The 16,422-nt window shown below is 57.7% G+C and overlaps 1 protein-coding gene across 1 annotated transcript in view; it reads right to left on the reverse strand.

Moving 5' to 3' along the window:
- The window catches only part of ADGRA2 (adhesion G protein-coupled receptor A2), a 34,216-nt gene that overhangs the window by 3,801 nt on the left and 13,993 nt on the right, over positions 1-16,422 (reverse strand). Inside the window, exons 3-16 of the mRNA XM_039242535.1 lie at positions 7,921-7,992; positions 7,588-7,659; positions 7,347-7,418; positions 6,897-7,060; positions 6,289-6,502; positions 5,594-5,758; positions 4,804-5,002; positions 4,138-4,287; positions 3,837-3,998; positions 2,854-3,078; positions 2,441-2,657; positions 1,599-1,807; positions 787-914; positions 351-474 (exon numbers count right to left, since the gene is read on the reverse strand). Coding sequence (XP_039098466.1) covers positions 351-474; positions 787-914; positions 1,599-1,807; positions 2,441-2,657; positions 2,854-3,078; positions 3,837-3,998; positions 4,138-4,287; positions 4,804-5,002; positions 5,594-5,758; positions 6,289-6,502; positions 6,897-7,060; positions 7,347-7,418; positions 7,588-7,659; positions 7,921-7,992 — 2,173 coding nt within the window. The remainder of the gene's footprint in view (positions 1-350; positions 475-786; positions 915-1,598; positions 1,808-2,440; positions 2,658-2,853; positions 3,079-3,836; positions 3,999-4,137; positions 4,288-4,803; positions 5,003-5,593; positions 5,759-6,288; positions 6,503-6,896; positions 7,061-7,346; positions 7,419-7,587; positions 7,660-7,920; positions 7,993-16,422) is intronic.

Raw genomic sequence — 16,422 nt, forward strand, 5'->3', positions numbered from 1 at the left:
AGACCCGCCGCACGGTTCTGCCCCTGCAGTCACCTGCTCCACTGCCACCCCAGGGTTCTCTCCCACTCTGGAGACTCGACGCCCCTGCCCTTGCTCTTTGGCTTGTCCCTGACCTCTCCTTCCTGCAGCTCCCCATGCACCACTTTGAAGACCCAGCTCCTACTTTCTCTACTTCTTACCACCACCCCTCCTCTCATACCCCCACCCCAGCGAGGTTGGACACAACAGCGGAGCTGGGGCCTATTAGCACGAGTCCCCCTTTCCCCCTGCACCCCCCCAGTCTGTGCCTAGGGTGCCATCACTCGTCTAGGAGCACCCCCCGCCCCGCTCCAGCCCCTTTTCCTGCTTACTGCCTGGCAGACCATCTGGTAGTTGGTGAGTGTGATGCCTCCTGCAAAGACGGCAGAGGTCATGGCCATGTGGAAGCACAGGTTCAGCAGCATGTGCCAGCCCTTCCGGGACACATGGATGGAGCTGCCCCAGAAACAGTAATTAATGGGCCACTCAACCCAAGATCAGGTCCGTGGGGTCTCAGGGCAGTTGGGAGAGCAAGGGGGGAAGGCAGATCATCTTTGTGCATACACATGTGCGGATGTGATAGAGGCCCCAGGGCAGGAAGGGCTTAACCCCCAAAATGTGTTCTCCAGCCCTAGAGCCTTCTAATAAAATGCCGGGCAAGGGCCTGGGAGAGTCACGTGGACCCACTTGGGAAAGGGACACTTGGCCAGTACTTGGTGAGACCCTCGGCCCTCCCTCCACGCCCTCCCTTCCTGCAGGGGCTCCCACCTGTGGTTGAGGATGTAGGTGATGATGGTGGAGAAGAGGCAGAGCAGGAGCAGTGCGGTGCAGGGGTACACGACAGGATGCAGCCCCGCCCCGGAGCCCCCCACCTCCCTGGGGAAGGCACTCAGCTCCTAGAAAGAGTAGGAAAGAGGAAGTATTAGGAAGCCAGGGGTAGAGGCCACCCCATGGAGTCCTGGCCAGTCCCCCAGACACGGTGAGCTGCGGCCCCTAGTCCATCCAGGTGGGTGAAGATGTAAGTGCTGTGAGTCCACTCTGAGAAAGGCAGTCGTAGGCAGTGTTAATGAGCTACTGCCTGCCTTTTCCTCCCTCCTAGTCTCTTGCCCTTCCGGGGACTTTTCTGATCCTCAGTCTGAAAATCAGAGATGAGGAAAGAGGGGAAAGTTTCTGTCTACTATCTGTGTGCCTGCTCAGGATCTGGGAAAATGGGGTACAAAATGTGGTGAGGCAGTGGAGTGACCAGAAAGGAGAAATGTTCCCAGATTTTATCCCCCCACTTTAACAATCTGGGTCTCAGAGAGTGCAGGATGTGGAGCCCGGGCTGATTAGTTCCAGGTCCATTTCCTTCGATGGGTGGAGGGAGGACCTCCCTGTCTCCTGAGAGATGAAAAGGTGTGGGGAAGACCCGAGGGACATTTCTCCATGAGTCCTACAGTGATGAGGCCCGACAAGGCTGCTGTCCTCTCTGCAGTTCTCCGTGGCCCCAGGTGATCCGAATACCCCCATCCTCACCCCCCACCTGGCACGCGTTCCCCGTCCCGGAGTTCTCCCCGCCTCCCCGCCCCCATCACACTTACCATGAGCACGGCCACGTTGCCCAGGTGCTGGCAGTGCAGGGAGCTCACGTTGGGCTGGCTGGAGCGGAGCTGGCAGCCCTCGGGGCTCCACGCCCCGGGCCCCCCCGGCCCGTCCTGGCTCCACCGAGCGGCCATGGGTTCGGCCCCCTCAGCCCAGTGCCGTAGTGAGACGGCCACTGGCTCGGTCAGGTTGCCCACACCGCAGCCACCTGCGGGAGAGAGGGAGGTGCGCACGGGCAACCAGGCCGTGGGGAGGCCGGCTCTGTGGACCCAAGCGGTGGCAAAGAGCAATAGCCGGGGCGCGCACCAAACACCTGTGCTGGGCTTCAGGCCATGGTTAGGTGCCAGTTCGGGCCATGCCTTCCAGGTGGTCTGTCTCACCAGGGTGACACAAGGATGGATCAAAATAACGCACCGGGAGGTGGCCCGTTCTAAGTGCTGAATGAATGGTGGTGACCTACCCAAAAAGAGAGGACTCTGGGGCTGGGGTCAGGGACAGGAAGGTGGAAGGTACTTGTACTCAGGGAACAAAAGGTGAAAAGAGGATTCGGGGATGGCGGGCACCCTGACAGGGAAAGTTGGCACCACGTTAGGCGGTGAGAGGGAGGGAGGGAAGCCAAGGTGGCTCAAGGGTCTGTGTTTATAACCTGTGTGCAATGTGACAAATCTGTGATATAATCCCAGTGTCTCCCTGAGCCTTTTCTTCAGCAGTCCTTTTCCGGCTGTCTCTGTTCCCTATCCTCCTGGGAAATGGTGGGTGGCCACTCTCCTCTGCCACTCCCCTTAGGGGGTGCCGGGGTGAGGCAGGGGCAGGAAGGGGTACGGGGAGTTCAGTGCCTTACTGGTTCCAGCAAAGATGACTGGGGTGGCCACGCCACGCCTCTTGCCAGGCCCAGGGGCTCCAGGGCGGGAGGTGTTGCCGTGGCTGCGGAAGAGGCGGCCGTTTCGGAAGACGAGCAGTTGCAGGGTGCAGTCTGGGGGGACAGGGGGAGCCAAGGCAGCCGGAAGGGACGAGAACAGACTGGGCGGCAGCTGGATGGAGGCCAGGGCCACGCTGTTCTGGGGGGACATCGGAGTTCCTCAGAGACATCTAGGATCCCCTAGGACTCCAAGGCCTAATGGGTCCCCCCTCCCACCTCCTCTGTACCCCTTTCCTGGATCAGCTTCTACTCACAGCACCCACCCCCATGAGGCACCTGCATCTGGGCACGCCCCCTCTTAGCATCTGCCCCCACACGCCTCCCTCAGTGCCCACCTTGATGTGGAAGGATGACAGAGAGACGCTGGGTCTCCCTGTGGTGCAGCGGAAGCGGAGCTGCTGGTCGGCCAGGGGCTCAGGCTCTGGCGAGGGGTTCTGGCCGGGGCTCCCGGGCCGTATGCCCAGCACTCCTGCCTCCTTTCTCTGGAAGGCTGTGCAGCTCAGCCCCACGTAGCTGTGTGGCTTGATGAGGTAGGCCTCCAATGCCACGTTCCTTGAGTTCTAGGGACAGGGAACCCGTCACGCCCCTCTTTGAGATCTGCGGGCTCTCTCTCGGCCTCCTGCCGAGACCACACAGTCCCTCTCTGAGGGTTTGCCCAGGCTGTGTCCCCCTACGCATTCTTCCTGCCTTCCCAAGGGCTGGGAGTCTTATGTCTGCTGCGGAGGCTCCCCAACCCCTGGCCACGGCACCTTCTCCCTCCTAAGACCTCTCCTCCCACTCACACCCTGCCTTGGATCTTGCTCATCTCTTAACAATCTCTTAGCTCCCAGCTAAGCCGTGGAGCAGGGTCAATGTCCAGCCTCCTTATGCCTCTGGAAGGGCCTCGCACATTATCTTGCTCTCCTGTTAATCGGTGTGCAACCCACCACTGGTGATGTCACCCTCTTCTCAGGGGACAGATGTCTCCATCACTCCTCATTCCATCACAGTGTCGTCGCCCTGCCCCCAAGCCTCCTCCTGTTCCTCGGGCTGGCTCTACAGTTCCGTTCCCCACCGTGAAGTCTTGCATAACTGCTCCCTCTCACTGGCCCCCTCTCCTTTGCACTGCCCCTGACAGCTCAGAACTGGATTCCTCTCCACTGAGTCATGCTCGGCGTTCTGGCTAGCTGGGCGCGTGGCAGGTGCATACTTGGAGGACTTGCTGCCCGAAGAGAGGAGCACTTCCCTCCTGGCTGGGGAGGGCAGGCCCCAGTTGATTCTAAGGCCCCTCCCAGTGCTAGGCTCCCCAAGGAGCTTCCTCCCAGCTGACCCATATTACCACGGAGATGTGCTGGGCGTGGGGGCTGAGGGCAGCCCCCCCAATGCGCTCCAGGGCACCCACGATGCCACTGCAGGCCTTGTCCTCACGCTGGGCCAGCCACAGCAGGTGCTCATCCACCAGCATCAGGTTGCTGGCCATGTCCACCATCACCTCCACCAGCTGGCGGGGGGCAGGGAGTCACTGAGGGCAGGAGTGGGGTGTGGGGCCCAGGGGCTGGGACACTGGGTGAGGCTTGAGCACCTCCCCCTGGGTGGGGGAGGGGTTTCCCAGGGGCCCCAGAGGCCAGGTTGAATCTCACCTCTTTGATCTGGTCGACATAACCCAAAAATTTCTGGATCATCTGAGCCACATAGACAACGTCCATCATGTCCGAGAAGCTGGCCGCCTCAGCCGTGTACACACGCAGCTGGTGAGCCAGGGTCAGCGCGTTGGAGGCGTTGATGGGCATCTGGGAAAATTGAGGGGGAGAAAGGAGATCTTCCAGTTCTGCTCCTTCTCCCGGAGAACTGCCCCTAGGGGGCCCCCTTGTCTGTGCTGATGCTCAGGGTGACAGTGCCTGGGGAGAGGGGGTCTAGCCCACCAGCTGGGTCCAATCAAGACAGGAGGCACAAGTGAGGAAGGACTCCTCAGGACTCAAGGCCGCCCACTCCTAACACCACTGGCCTAAGGACAATGGGACGACCTCACGCTGTCCTTGTTTTCCCCCTTAAGGCTGTCCTTGCTGTGCTTGGGAGTAAAGATGCTTGGGATGGCCCTGGGAGGGGGTGGTCTGAAACGCCTGGAAGAAGAAAAGCGAGAGAAGAGGAAGAGCACCTCACTGCGCATGCCCACGAAGCAGAGGCGTGGAGGAGAGGCCGTGAGGGGCATCCCGGGCCGCCGTGGGGCCAGTGGGCTTCTCCCCTTCCCATTTCCCCCGAACCAGAGCAGACGGGATGCCCCCTGCCTGCGCGTCTCCTGGCCTCACCAGCACGAAAGTGTAGAGCACCCGGGTGATGTCGTTGGTGTACAGACAGTGGGAGTAGTCCCCGGGCTCCCAGCGGCCAGCTCGGTCACACCGGCGGGAGGCTCGGGTGCCCGGCGCACCCCCGCTCAGGGGCACCGAGGTGAAGGGGTACTGTAGGCAGGACTGGTAGGCTGTGATGCCCGCCAGAGTGCGAGGCCACCTGGGGGCAGAAGCAGGAGGCGGCAGTCGCCCCAGGCTCCTCCTTCAGAGCAAGGGGCCTCCCCTGCCCTCAAGAACCAGCCCCTTGGGACCTGGGGGAAGGATTCAGAAGAGAGGGTTTAGACTGGCCTTCTATAGGGGCTTCCGAGCTCCACCTTCTTTCTAACTCCGTGTCTGTTCAGAGTTGGAGCCCTGAGTTCGATCACTTACCCTTTCTGCGCCTGAGTATTCTCAGCTGTAGGATGGCGAGAATACACCTGCCCTTCCTAACTGAGAGGGCCATTAGGATATTAAAATACATGTGCTGTGCGAGAGTTGTGTAAATCATTAATGTCAGGAAGCAAGCCAAAGAAACAAAAAAATCCACCAAAACTTTGGGTTCCGCACAGCACCTCTGAGACGGGGAGTTTAAACAAAACGATGAGGGCTCTGTAAATACAGCAGCGGGGCGGCGGGACTTGGAGCTGGATGACAAAAGTGCTTTCTGCATCTTAGAGCAGATGGAGGACACCCTGGGCACCTGTGTTCTGAGACTCAGGAGAGGGGGTGGGGGCTTGGGGGAGGTCCCCTGGGGTGCCAGAGGTGACCGCACCTGAAGTCCCCGCGGTTGTTGGCCACTCGCTCAGCTGGGCAGTAGGAGGCCGAGGTCTCCAGCACCACGATCTCCACCTTCTTGCTGGCATTGCCCTGGGCGGTGGACACCGAGCACTCCCATTCCCCGGAGGCCCACACGCCGATGTGAGACAGGGTCAGCTCGCTGCAGGCAGGCGGGCAGGGCCAGGGCCGGCTGGGCAGGCACTCCCAGTGGCCACGGCCCTCTCCCGAAGCGCCCTGGCCCGGCCCACCCCATCCCCCCGACCCAGGGTGTGCAGGGCATGAGCTTCAGGGGTCTTTTTTCTTCAGCAGAGCCAGGGGTACAAGTACATACTCCTTTAATTCTGATCGGCCTTATGATATTGCTTTCCTGAGCTTCAATTTCCCCATGTTTACCAGGGAGATAATAATAATACTTCTCTTGCAGGTTTACTGGAGAGATTAAGTCTGATAATAAAGGAGAGTCACTATATACTAAAAGCACTAAAGAAATGTCACATATAATCCTTTTTTTTTTCCTATCAGGCATTTCATTTCTATTCCCCTATCCAGGCCATTTGTGAAGTAGTCCTGGATTTCCAGGAACACACACGAGCCCGCTCTTCACGCCTACGAACACACTCCCAGGACATCTTCTGGGCCCAGAGCGTCAGGAGGGTGGGGACTAGGGGCCTCTGATAGCAGGGCCTGTACCTGGTGATGAAGGTGCAGTCATGGACGAGGCTCTCGGCGAGGAGGACGCCCGCCTGCTCGTCGCCCTCCAGGGGGGCCCGGTTGTGGTACCAGCGGATGCGGGTGTCTTCGCCTAGGTAGCTGGCGGAGCACTGGAAGGGCAGTCGGTCCCCCTGGAAGACCACTTGGCGCAGGGACGGGATGAGGTGGTGCGTGTGCAGCTCCAGGGCCCCTTCTGTGGGAGGACAAGGGGCAGTGAGGCCTGCATGCAGCAGTGCGCGAGATGCCCGGGGTGGGGTGCAGAGCCCCCCTGACCGGGGCCCACTCCAGCTGGGGACAAAGGGGCAGCAGAAAGCCTCTGGAGATCAGAGCACAAGAGAGGGGCAGCTGCGTTTGGGACGAGCAAAATAAAAGTGCTCCTGTCACAGCACACATCACCCCAAGAGGTGGGGACCGGATGAAAACACTAAGCAGCGGCCCCAAAGAAAGTTTAGGAATGCTGGTGGAGAAGGACCCCCGCGGGATCAGAGGGAGAGGATGCCCTGGAGAACGTGAGGCAGAGGGAGCCTGGAGCTGGCGGGGCCCTTCAGCACACCTGCGCTAAGGGTGCAGGGTGAGGTTGTGCTCACCGCAGCGCAGCTGGGCCTCCCGGAGGCTGCCCAGGGCCTGGGCGTGGAGGGCACTGGGGTAGGCACAGAGTGTGTGCTCGGACAGCTGCAGGGAGCGATTCCGGGCCCAGGACAGCAGCCAGCGCAGGCGGCAGTCACAGGTCAGGTACTCAGTGCCGAGATCCCTGCAGAATGGGTAGAGGGGCCACAGAGTAGAGCAGAGGGGAGGGGTGGGCTCAGGGGCTGGGGCTGGAGCCCCGGGAGAGGCTGAGGCCGGGAAGGGCACATTCGGGCCTGCGTTTGCCACCCCCAGCCTGGCGATGGTGGGAAGGCAGATCTGGTGCTTTCAGCCATGGCCTGTCCTGCCTACTCATAAGGCTGGCCACGGTGGTCATGGTACTTGTGTGTGTCCTTCCTGGGCAGAGAAAGGAAGCAGAGGTCTGAGTCCTTGGGCTGGAAATAGATACTCACACAACCTTAAGGGCTGGCAGCTCATCAAAGACCCCAGGTTGCAGACTGGAGAAGATGTTTCCAGATATGTTTCTGCAGGGGGCAGGGAACAGTGAGCCCGGACCTCAGGGTCTCCCTGAGCCAGAGGAGGGAGGAGTGGGTGAAGGGAATGCAGGGGTGTCTGAGTGTCTGAATGTCTGAGGGTCTGGTGCCACCCTCCCTCCTCCCAAGCCCTCCTCCCCTCTAACTGCCCCTCACTCACAGTCGGAGAAGCCTGGGGAGGCCTTGGAAGGTCTCAGAGGTGAGACAGCCAATCCGGTTGTTGGAAAGATCTCTAGAGAGACACATACAACCTCAGCAAGCTGGCCGCGTGGCAGCACATGGGTCCACTTGTCGGGGGGGGACACACGTGTGTGGCTGGGGCTTGTGTGGGGAGTAGGATGAACAAGGAGATGGGCTTGAAGTGTCTCCCCCATCAGCACCACCCCCACCCCAGCAATACAGCGTGTTGGGGAGAGGGGCGCTGTGGGTGGGGAGACTAGAAGGGACCCAGGGGACAGGCTCCAGGGCTGGGGGAGCAGGACATGCCACTTACAAGCGCTTCAGCTCTCCCAGGCCCAGGAAGGCCCCGGGATGCACCGTGCTGATGACATTGTTCCTCAGGTCCCTGTGGGAGGCAAGTGGGAGTACTCACACCTCTCCCAGTCTGGGCCCCACGCGTTCCCCCCCGGGTGGGGAAGCTTCATTTTTACCAGAAGTGAACTGGATTTCCTTCTAAATCTCCGCAGTGCCGGTTGGGAGGTTGGATGAAGGACCCCACCTCTCAGACAGGTCTCCTTGGCCCACCCCAGCTACCATCAAGGGGTGCTGGTCAGAAACATGTCAGGAAGGATATGGAAGCCAAGAGGGGATGGGGGCACCTGGGAGGAGGAAGCAGCAAATGGTGGAAACAAGGAGGGAAGCCAGCACTAAACTGGGAGCCGGGAGCCCTCGCTCCATGTCGCTCCAATCTGAGCCGCCCAGCATCCCACAGGGCAGCTATGAGGACCACTTGAAAATGGATGTGAAAGTCTTTTGTAAATTGCTATCCAAAGGTAAGCTCTTCTGGAGTGTGGCGTCCGGGGAGACACTTTCATAGCTGACCTGTCCATGTTTATCTCTCCGTTTGACAGGTGTGGAAATGGGTCAAGCAGCTGATGACAGCATGGATGCTGACTTGGGTCTCTGATTCCAGGGCACATCTCTTACCCCCCTGACAATCCCTCATTCTTCAGATGAGGAAGGCAAGGCTGAGGGGGGTGAAGGCACCTCCTAGGGTCTCCTAGTAGCCCACAGTGCTGAGGGAAGGTGGCAAGGGAAACACCATCTCTGGGCTGAGCCTGAGCAGGTCCAGAGAGAAGGCAGCGGCGCTCCCACCCCCCCGCCCAGGGCTCCAAGTGGGCCAAGGGCCACCCACCCGGAGGAGCGAATTGTCTGTCCCAGGGTCTAGTTGCTCAAGTTCAACCACAGGGCCACACTCCAACCCTCCCTCCCTTTTATCACCTCGCCCAGGGTAGAGCTGAAGGGGGCAGTTCCTGCCCATGGGGGACCCACCAGTGCCTACCTGGTCCCAGCTCAAAACCTGGCAGACTGGCAGCTCTCAGGGACCACTGAGGACCAAGGTGAGCACTGGCCCACTGGCTCCACCCCCATCCTCTGCTTTCTGGGCACAGCCTTGTGCCTGGACCACCAACTGGTCGCTCACCCGACTACTCAAGGACCACCTGAGACTTTCCTGAGCCCAACCAGCAGGCATGCAGCCTCACGGAACAACGCACCGGGAAGCCTCCCTGCTCAGCCAGACTGCCTCCCCTCCTGGGACCACGGGCCGGGGCTGCGGCCTCCTGGTTTGCTCCCTTCATGCCACCGTGCTCTCTGAACCCCCCGCCCCCCACCAAGCGCCCGGGAGATTATGAGGCAGAGGGCAAGGGTGGGGGACTTCTGGAGTCACCAGCGTGTCAAAAGGGCTCGTGCAGGAAGATGGAGATTGACAGAGATATCTGGGGCCAGCCTGCTTTCCAAGGCCCCGCCACCCTCCAGCCCAGACTGACACAGGGCGCACTTGGCCCTGCCTGCCGAAGTCTCAGGGACGTCTGTGGATGGTGGGCGTGAGGGGGTTAAGGAGCCGCTCCCAGCTCTGGGAGAGGAAATGGGTGTCCAGGATGGGGAGGTGCCGTCCCACCAGGGGGCCTGTTTTCGCACAGGCAGTCCCAGCTGGGGACAAAAACACCCAGAGAGAGAGAGGACAAATGAAACACCCTGCTTAGTCCCACCCACGGTCAGGGTCCTCGTACCTCAGTTCCCTCTCACACCAAGGACCTGGCCTCCATAACCCCAAGTCCCTTGAGAAAGAAGGGAAAGCCAGCAGAAGGGGCCAGCTTCCTTGAGAAGGGGTGGCTTCCATACCCAGGCGTGCTGGGGACTGCGCAAGCACGGAGACCCTAGATGCTCGCGCAGCATGGAGATGAGATGGACAGGAAAGGTGCCCCGCCTGCCCTGGGTTGCCCTTCCTGCCCGGCACCCCCCTTTGGCTCCTCCCCCTCCCAGCACCCCCTCCGGTGCTGTTCCAGCATGTGCCCCCTGGCCCCTGTTGGGGTCTGGCCATTCTCAGGGCTCTGCCTCCCACCCCCACGCGGGGGGGACGGACGGGCAGAGGGAAACACATTCCTCATTGTGTCACTTCCCTTCATGGGCTGCCAAGGGGCTGAGGCCGCAGCCCCCCGCCCCTTCCCTCTCCGCTCACTGTTTATTCTCATTTCCTCCCCGGCCCCCCTTGCGAACCCCCACCCCGCCTGCCCCACTGATGCTCTGCAGATGGGAGCAAGGCGGCCACTCCGGCCCCAGCCCCTTCCTGCCCTGGATTTCCTGCAGCCCAGAACCACGCAGGGGCCCCCCGAGAGGGGAGCTTCCCCCCTGCCTCACACCCACAGAGTGCCTTTAAGGGGTGACCAAGGCAGCCTTTCCAGCGCCCAGGAGGGCCAGTCCTGAGTCTTCTCCTGAGCAGCACAGGCCGGGGACCCGCTCACTGGGCTGAGCTCTGACAGCCTGATGGCATCCTGGTCCCTAAGGCAGGGGACGTGGCTCTGGGACTGTACCCTCCCTAGCAGCAGGAGGAAATGCTATTGTAGAACTTGGATTTTTTTGGGAGGGGGACCACCAAGGTCCCTACAGGCCGGTGCGTCTTGTTTTAGCACATCGTTTTGAAAATCTGATGATGGCTTTGGCCTCCTGCTTCAGAAAACTGCACCACACCCAACATGGTGTACGCTATTTCCCAGGGCTTGTGGAGCCCAGGTTACAACCCCCTGCTCGGAATTGTCTAAATCCGATCCCTTCATTTCTCAGCAGAGGTCAGGGGGATGAACAGATGTTTCTGTGATGTGGAATCTCTCACTTTCTCCTTGCTTCCAAAGAGCTCAGGTCTTGGAGGGGGGGGAAGTTGTGGTGAATGGATGGAGCCTCCCCTCCCCACCACCCTTTGCCCAACCCAGAGCAGGCTACCTTGACTCTAGGGAAGCTCTGCTCCCAGTACCTATGCCAATTTGGAGGAGAAGGACCTTATGGAAGAAGTCAGGCGTCGGGGGATGGGGGTGGGTAAGGGGTGGGGATTTCCGAGAGCAAAGCATACCCTATACCCTTCTTGGGAAAGCTGGAGCTCAGGAAGCTAAATGTGTAAGAATGAGTGTGTGAACATAGGCAACAAAAAAGCAGATAAATCAAGTCGACTTAATAAAAACTTAAAGCTTTTGCTCTCTAAAGGACATCATTAAGAAAGTGAATGATAACCCAGGGAAAGGGAGAAAATATGTATCTGATAAGGGCCTTCTATCTAGAATATAAAGGGCCCTTCCAACTCAGTAATAAAAAGACAAACCTGCTGAAAAAAATGGGCAAAGGATTCGCATAGACATTTCTCCAAGGAGGAGATACAAATGACCAAATAATGCATGGAAAGATGGTCAGCACCATTAGTCATTAGGGAAATGCAAAGGAAAACCACAATGAGGGGCGCCTGGGTGGCTCAGTCAGTTAAGTGTCTGACTTTGGCTCAGGTCATGATCTCATGGTTCATGAGTTCGAGCCCCACATCGGGCTCTGTGCCGAGAGCTCAGAGCCTGGAGCCTGCTTTGGATTCTGTCTCCCTCTCTCTCTCTCTCTGCCCCTCCCCTGCTTGCACTCTGTTTCCGTCTCTCAAAAATAAATAAAAACATTAGGAAAAAAAAAACCACGATGGTCACAGCAGCATCATTTGTAAGAAGCCCCCAAGTGGGAACATCCCAAGTGTCCATCAACTGACAATGCATTCGTGCTACATTCACACAACAGAATATTATTAGGCCCTAAAAAGGAATGAACTGCTGATTTATGCTGTAATATGAATAAACCTTGAAAACGTTATGCTAAGTGGAAGAAGCCAGCTATAAAAAGATGACATATTACATGATTCCATTGATATGGAATGTCCAGGATAGGCAAGTCTATAGAGGCAGAGGGCAGATTAGTGGTTGCTTCGGGCTGGGAAATAGGAGGAATGGGGAGTGACTGCTAATGATTCAAGGTTGCTTTTGCAGATGATGAAAATGCTCTAATATGAGGTCGTGGTGACCGCATGACTGTGTCAATATGCTACCATCACATCGCACACTTTCGGTGGGTGGACTTCACAGTATGTTAATTACATCTCACTAAAGCTGTTAAAGGGCCAGTTTGTGCGACAGAGCGAGCACGTGTGCGTGTGAGCGTGTACGGCGTTTGGACAGGGTGGGGCGGCACCAAGTTGGCTCCCTCTGGCCCCCACAGACCTCCCTGCCTGTGGGTTTAGAAACCAAATTATAGGTTCGGAGGCCGCAGAGCAGCTTTCCCTGGGCCCTCCAGGACTTCCAGGGCTCATTGGAAAGTGGGAGCTGGCCTCCCCGCCCCCGCAGGTATGGGGGTTGTCTAGGGGAGCGCAGGGCGAGGATCTGGCTGGAGGAAACCTAGATGGTTCCCACCCCCCCCCCACCCCCGGTGGCTCCTCTTGTCTCTGATATCACCCAACAGGTATTTACTGAGTATGTACACTATGCCAGGCATTGACTACAACAGCAAGCAAGAGGGCTGTCCCCGAACCCATAAGCCTCGCTTCCCAGCCCTCAGCCTCCCAGGTCGACAGCCTCTCTTCTGCATTCTTCCCCAGTATGAGTGGGGATGGGGAAGGGAAGAAGAAGAAGGCGGGGCCAGGCGGCCTTGCTCTTGGCCCCGCCCACAGATTAATGGAAACCACCTGGCGGGTGAGCAGTGCTCCACCCCCAGATCCCCCCCCCACCTCCCTTGCCATCGTTCCCATGAGCATCTGCTTCTAATGAGTGCCCCAGCACCGCTGCATACCAGCCCCCGGGGCTCATTAATCTCATTAGGCAATGACAAATCATCCTGGGGCTGACCAGGCTCCGCTCACCAGGCCCTCTCCTCCAGGCATGCACCAGACTCTGAGGGCTTGTGTCCGCACTGAGCCACCGGCTCGCCTGCATGCCCAGACTCTCCCATGGCCTCTCCTGGGGGTTGTCTGTCCTGCGGCCCACTTGGTCCCCGTTTTGGGGGCTTCTTTCTGTGACCGTGGCACCCTCGAAGCCAGGGAAGGTCTTCCGGTGGCCTGGTCTCTGTTGAATACGTGTGGTGGGGGGTGTGGGTGGAGATGCGAGGGACCAGATGAAGGGGCCTTCCGTGAGTATTTCTGGCAGGCACGTTTCAGCTACATGACGGTCCACCCAAGGCTGAGGAGCTCTGGGCAAATCCTGTGCAACGAGGGGCTGCCGATATAGCATTTTGCAATTTCATACTCCTCCGAGAAGGGAATAGAATGGCCATTTACTGAAAGCCCTTGCTGTCCCCACAACAACCTGTCCAGGAGTCCCACACTGCCCCCTTCTCCAGGGGAGAAGCCCGAGGCTTGGAGAGGCTCCCAGAAAGTAAATGGTAGAGGCAGGACCCAATCCCAGACCTCTCTTACTCCAGAGTGGAGTTCTACGCCCTTCATGACGTGCTCCCTCTCCATCCCAGAAGTCCTTCCTCTGGGCAACAGACAGGCTTGTCCATGCTGGTTGGGATACAGAGGGGAGGGCTCAGAGACAGGGTCTCACACCCTGGACGGCTCTGTACCCTCTGGGCTGGCCATGAACTGCTCTGCTGGACCCCGTTTCAGGTTTTCCTGGCCATCCTGCTTGGCTGATAGAGCCCCATCTCCACTCTCACCCCAGCCTCTCTGGAGCACCTGCCCTCCCCTGAGATCATCTCAGGCACATTCCCACTGGGCTCCCTCTCGGTACCCCTCCCAGCCTCAAGGTTCTGCCACGGGTTAAGCAGGCTGACCTGCTCCCCCCATAGGCTTATACTTGACCAGTTTTCAAAGGCCACAGGGGCCCTCAGCACAAGGAGGCAATGAAGGCGTTTTCGGCAGCCCAGACCTACCATTTCAGTTACTAGGCCGGGCCCCAGCCCTCCCACGGGACTTGCTGCTCACAGGCTGTGGGGTTAGGCCGTCATGGACTCAGCTGCCCAAGCCTGGACGTCTGAGCTTGACAGCACAGAGAGATCAGTGTTTCCTGGCACCAACTGCACGCCAGGCCACGGCATCTCATTTGTGATGAATAGGCCCACAGTCTAGGGGTCATCTGGTCCCCTGGTTCCCAACCCCGGATGAGCATGAGAATCGTCTGCATACCTTGTAAAAAATTCCCAGGCCCCTTCCAACTTGATGAACTGGCATCTCTGGGAGTGGGACAAGGATCTCTCCCCATCCCTGGGACAGTGGGACAGTGGTTTTTGATGACTAAGTTTTGTGTGTCCACATAGCCAGGCTATAGTGCCTTGTACCTTAATCAAGCATGAATGGAGGTGTTGCTGTGAAGGTATTTTGTAGACGTGGCTAAAGTCTACAAATCAGTTGACTCTAAAGGAGATTACCTTTGGCAATATGGGTGGGCCTCATCCAATCAGTTGAAGGGCTTAAGTTTAGCAAAAAAACAGGTTTCCTGGAGAAGAAATGCCATCTGGAGACTAAAGCATTAACTCCTGCCTGACTTTCCAGCCTGCTGGCCTGCCCTGCAGATTTTGGATTTGATAGTACCTACCACAATCACACGAGCCATTTCTTTAAATTAAATCTCTTTATAAAGAATTAAATAAAATAATTTCTTTATACACACACACACACACACACACACACACACACACACACACACATCTATTGGTTCTATTTCTCTGGAGAAGCTGACTGATGCAGTGATCAGCCGGGCTGGAGATCCTGGGCTCCTCTGGCCCTTGCACTGCCTTTCTATCCTTGAGAAGCATTAGCACCTACTGAACATAGCACACCCCTCTGCCCAGAGGCCTCCTCTCTTCTGGAAAGCCTGGATGCATCACTGGGCAATTTGATTTTTTTCCTTCTCAAGCAGACCTGTTGGTATCACACACACACACACACACAAACACACACACACACACACATCAAGGGATCATAGAATTTAAAATCCATAATGTACCTTTCAAATCACCCTGTCTCCCCTTTTATTACAGATGAGGAAGCTGAGGTCCCAGACCTGGCCCCCAGCCCTGCATTGCTCTGACTTCATTTCCTACTACTTCCCATTAACATGTCCCATTAACATGTCCTTTCCATTAACATGTCTAAAGGGGGGGCGGGGAGCAGAGAGACAGCGAGACAGGATTTGATGTCAGCTATGCACTGACAGCATAGCTGTCATAGCCCCCGATGTGGGGCTCCAGCTCACAAACCGTGAAATCATGACCTGAACTGAAGTCAGGCACTCAGCTGATGAGCCACCCAGGTGCCCCAACATGTCCTTCTTCTGTTCCTCAGACCCACCAGGCAGACTGTGGTGACTTGGGCTCAGTCACCTTGCCCTGACTTTGCTACATAAAATAGCAGCCTCCCCCTCCATCATGGCCTTTTACCCCCTTTACCCTACTTTGTGTTTCTTTGTAATACTTATCAGCTCCTGATATATTTATACATTTATTTGCTATTTTCTGGGTCCCATCAGTTGAGGGGGAAGTTCCATGAGAGCGGGCACTTGGTTTACTGTGCTCACTCCCAATGCCTAGAACAGAGCTTGGCACACGAATGGGGCTCTAGAATGAAGATGTTGGATGATTCCTAACATCCAAGCAGGGGTCACTCTCAGGATTGTGAATTGTCACCCGTCTCCTGCCCTGCGCGCCTGCCATGCCACGATGTGACAGTTAGTCATTCTTCTTTGACTACTGTCTCATTTTTCTCTGATGGCTTCCCATCGTTTGAAAGCACCTGCCACACAGTGACCCTGAGCCCATGGTGCTGGGGTGATTTGGAAGGAAAGGACTGTCTTTTCTTTATCAGAACGTTTACCCTCATGAGCCTGAAGGTCGAGAAACAGGAGACTTTTACCCAGTGGGTCTTTGATAAAGTGAGAGAGTAAAGATGGAAGGATGTGAGTGGGGCCACGGGAGGCTCAAGGCAGCTCTCGCTCACTCGAGCTAAGAAGGGAGACCAGCTCAGGGTGGTGGTCGGATCTGGTGGAGCAGGGCAAAAGGCTGGAGGCAGCTGTGGTTTGTCATCCTCCCAAAGATCTCTGGAAGGAGCGTGTGGTTTCCTGCCCCTCAGCCCTCTAAGACCAAGCCTGGGCTGAGAGCAGGAATCAGAGCTCCCGCATGCTTAATTGTGTGTGGGAGATAAAAGCTTTCCCTATTTGTTGGTACCCAAGGAGACTTTTTAATAGCAGCCTGGTGGCAGCTCTCTCCCCTTGTCTGGACCACCCGTCTGTGAGCTGCAGAGCAGATGGGAGAGGGACCTGGTCACGGAGCCGTGTGCATGCACCACGGTCAACATCCTGGGGCCCCGTCCCACCCCGGCATGCTGCAGATCGGAGAGAACGTACTCTGCCTTTCCACCCCAAACAGGGGTTTGTTCCATCCACCCCCACTAACCCAGCCGGGCCCTGGGGCTTTCCTTATGGCCCTGAGGACTTTGGAGGAGAGGTTTTCCCTTCTCCTGTGAAATGGGTTGTGATAGAGATGATCT

Source organism: Hyaena hyaena, unplaced genomic scaffold (genome assembly GCF_003009895.1).
Source record: "Hyaena hyaena isolate Hyena2069 unplaced genomic scaffold, ASM300989v1 scaffold_215, whole genome shotgun sequence".
NCBI lineage: Eukaryota > Metazoa > Chordata > Mammalia > Carnivora > Hyaenidae > Hyaena > Hyaena hyaena.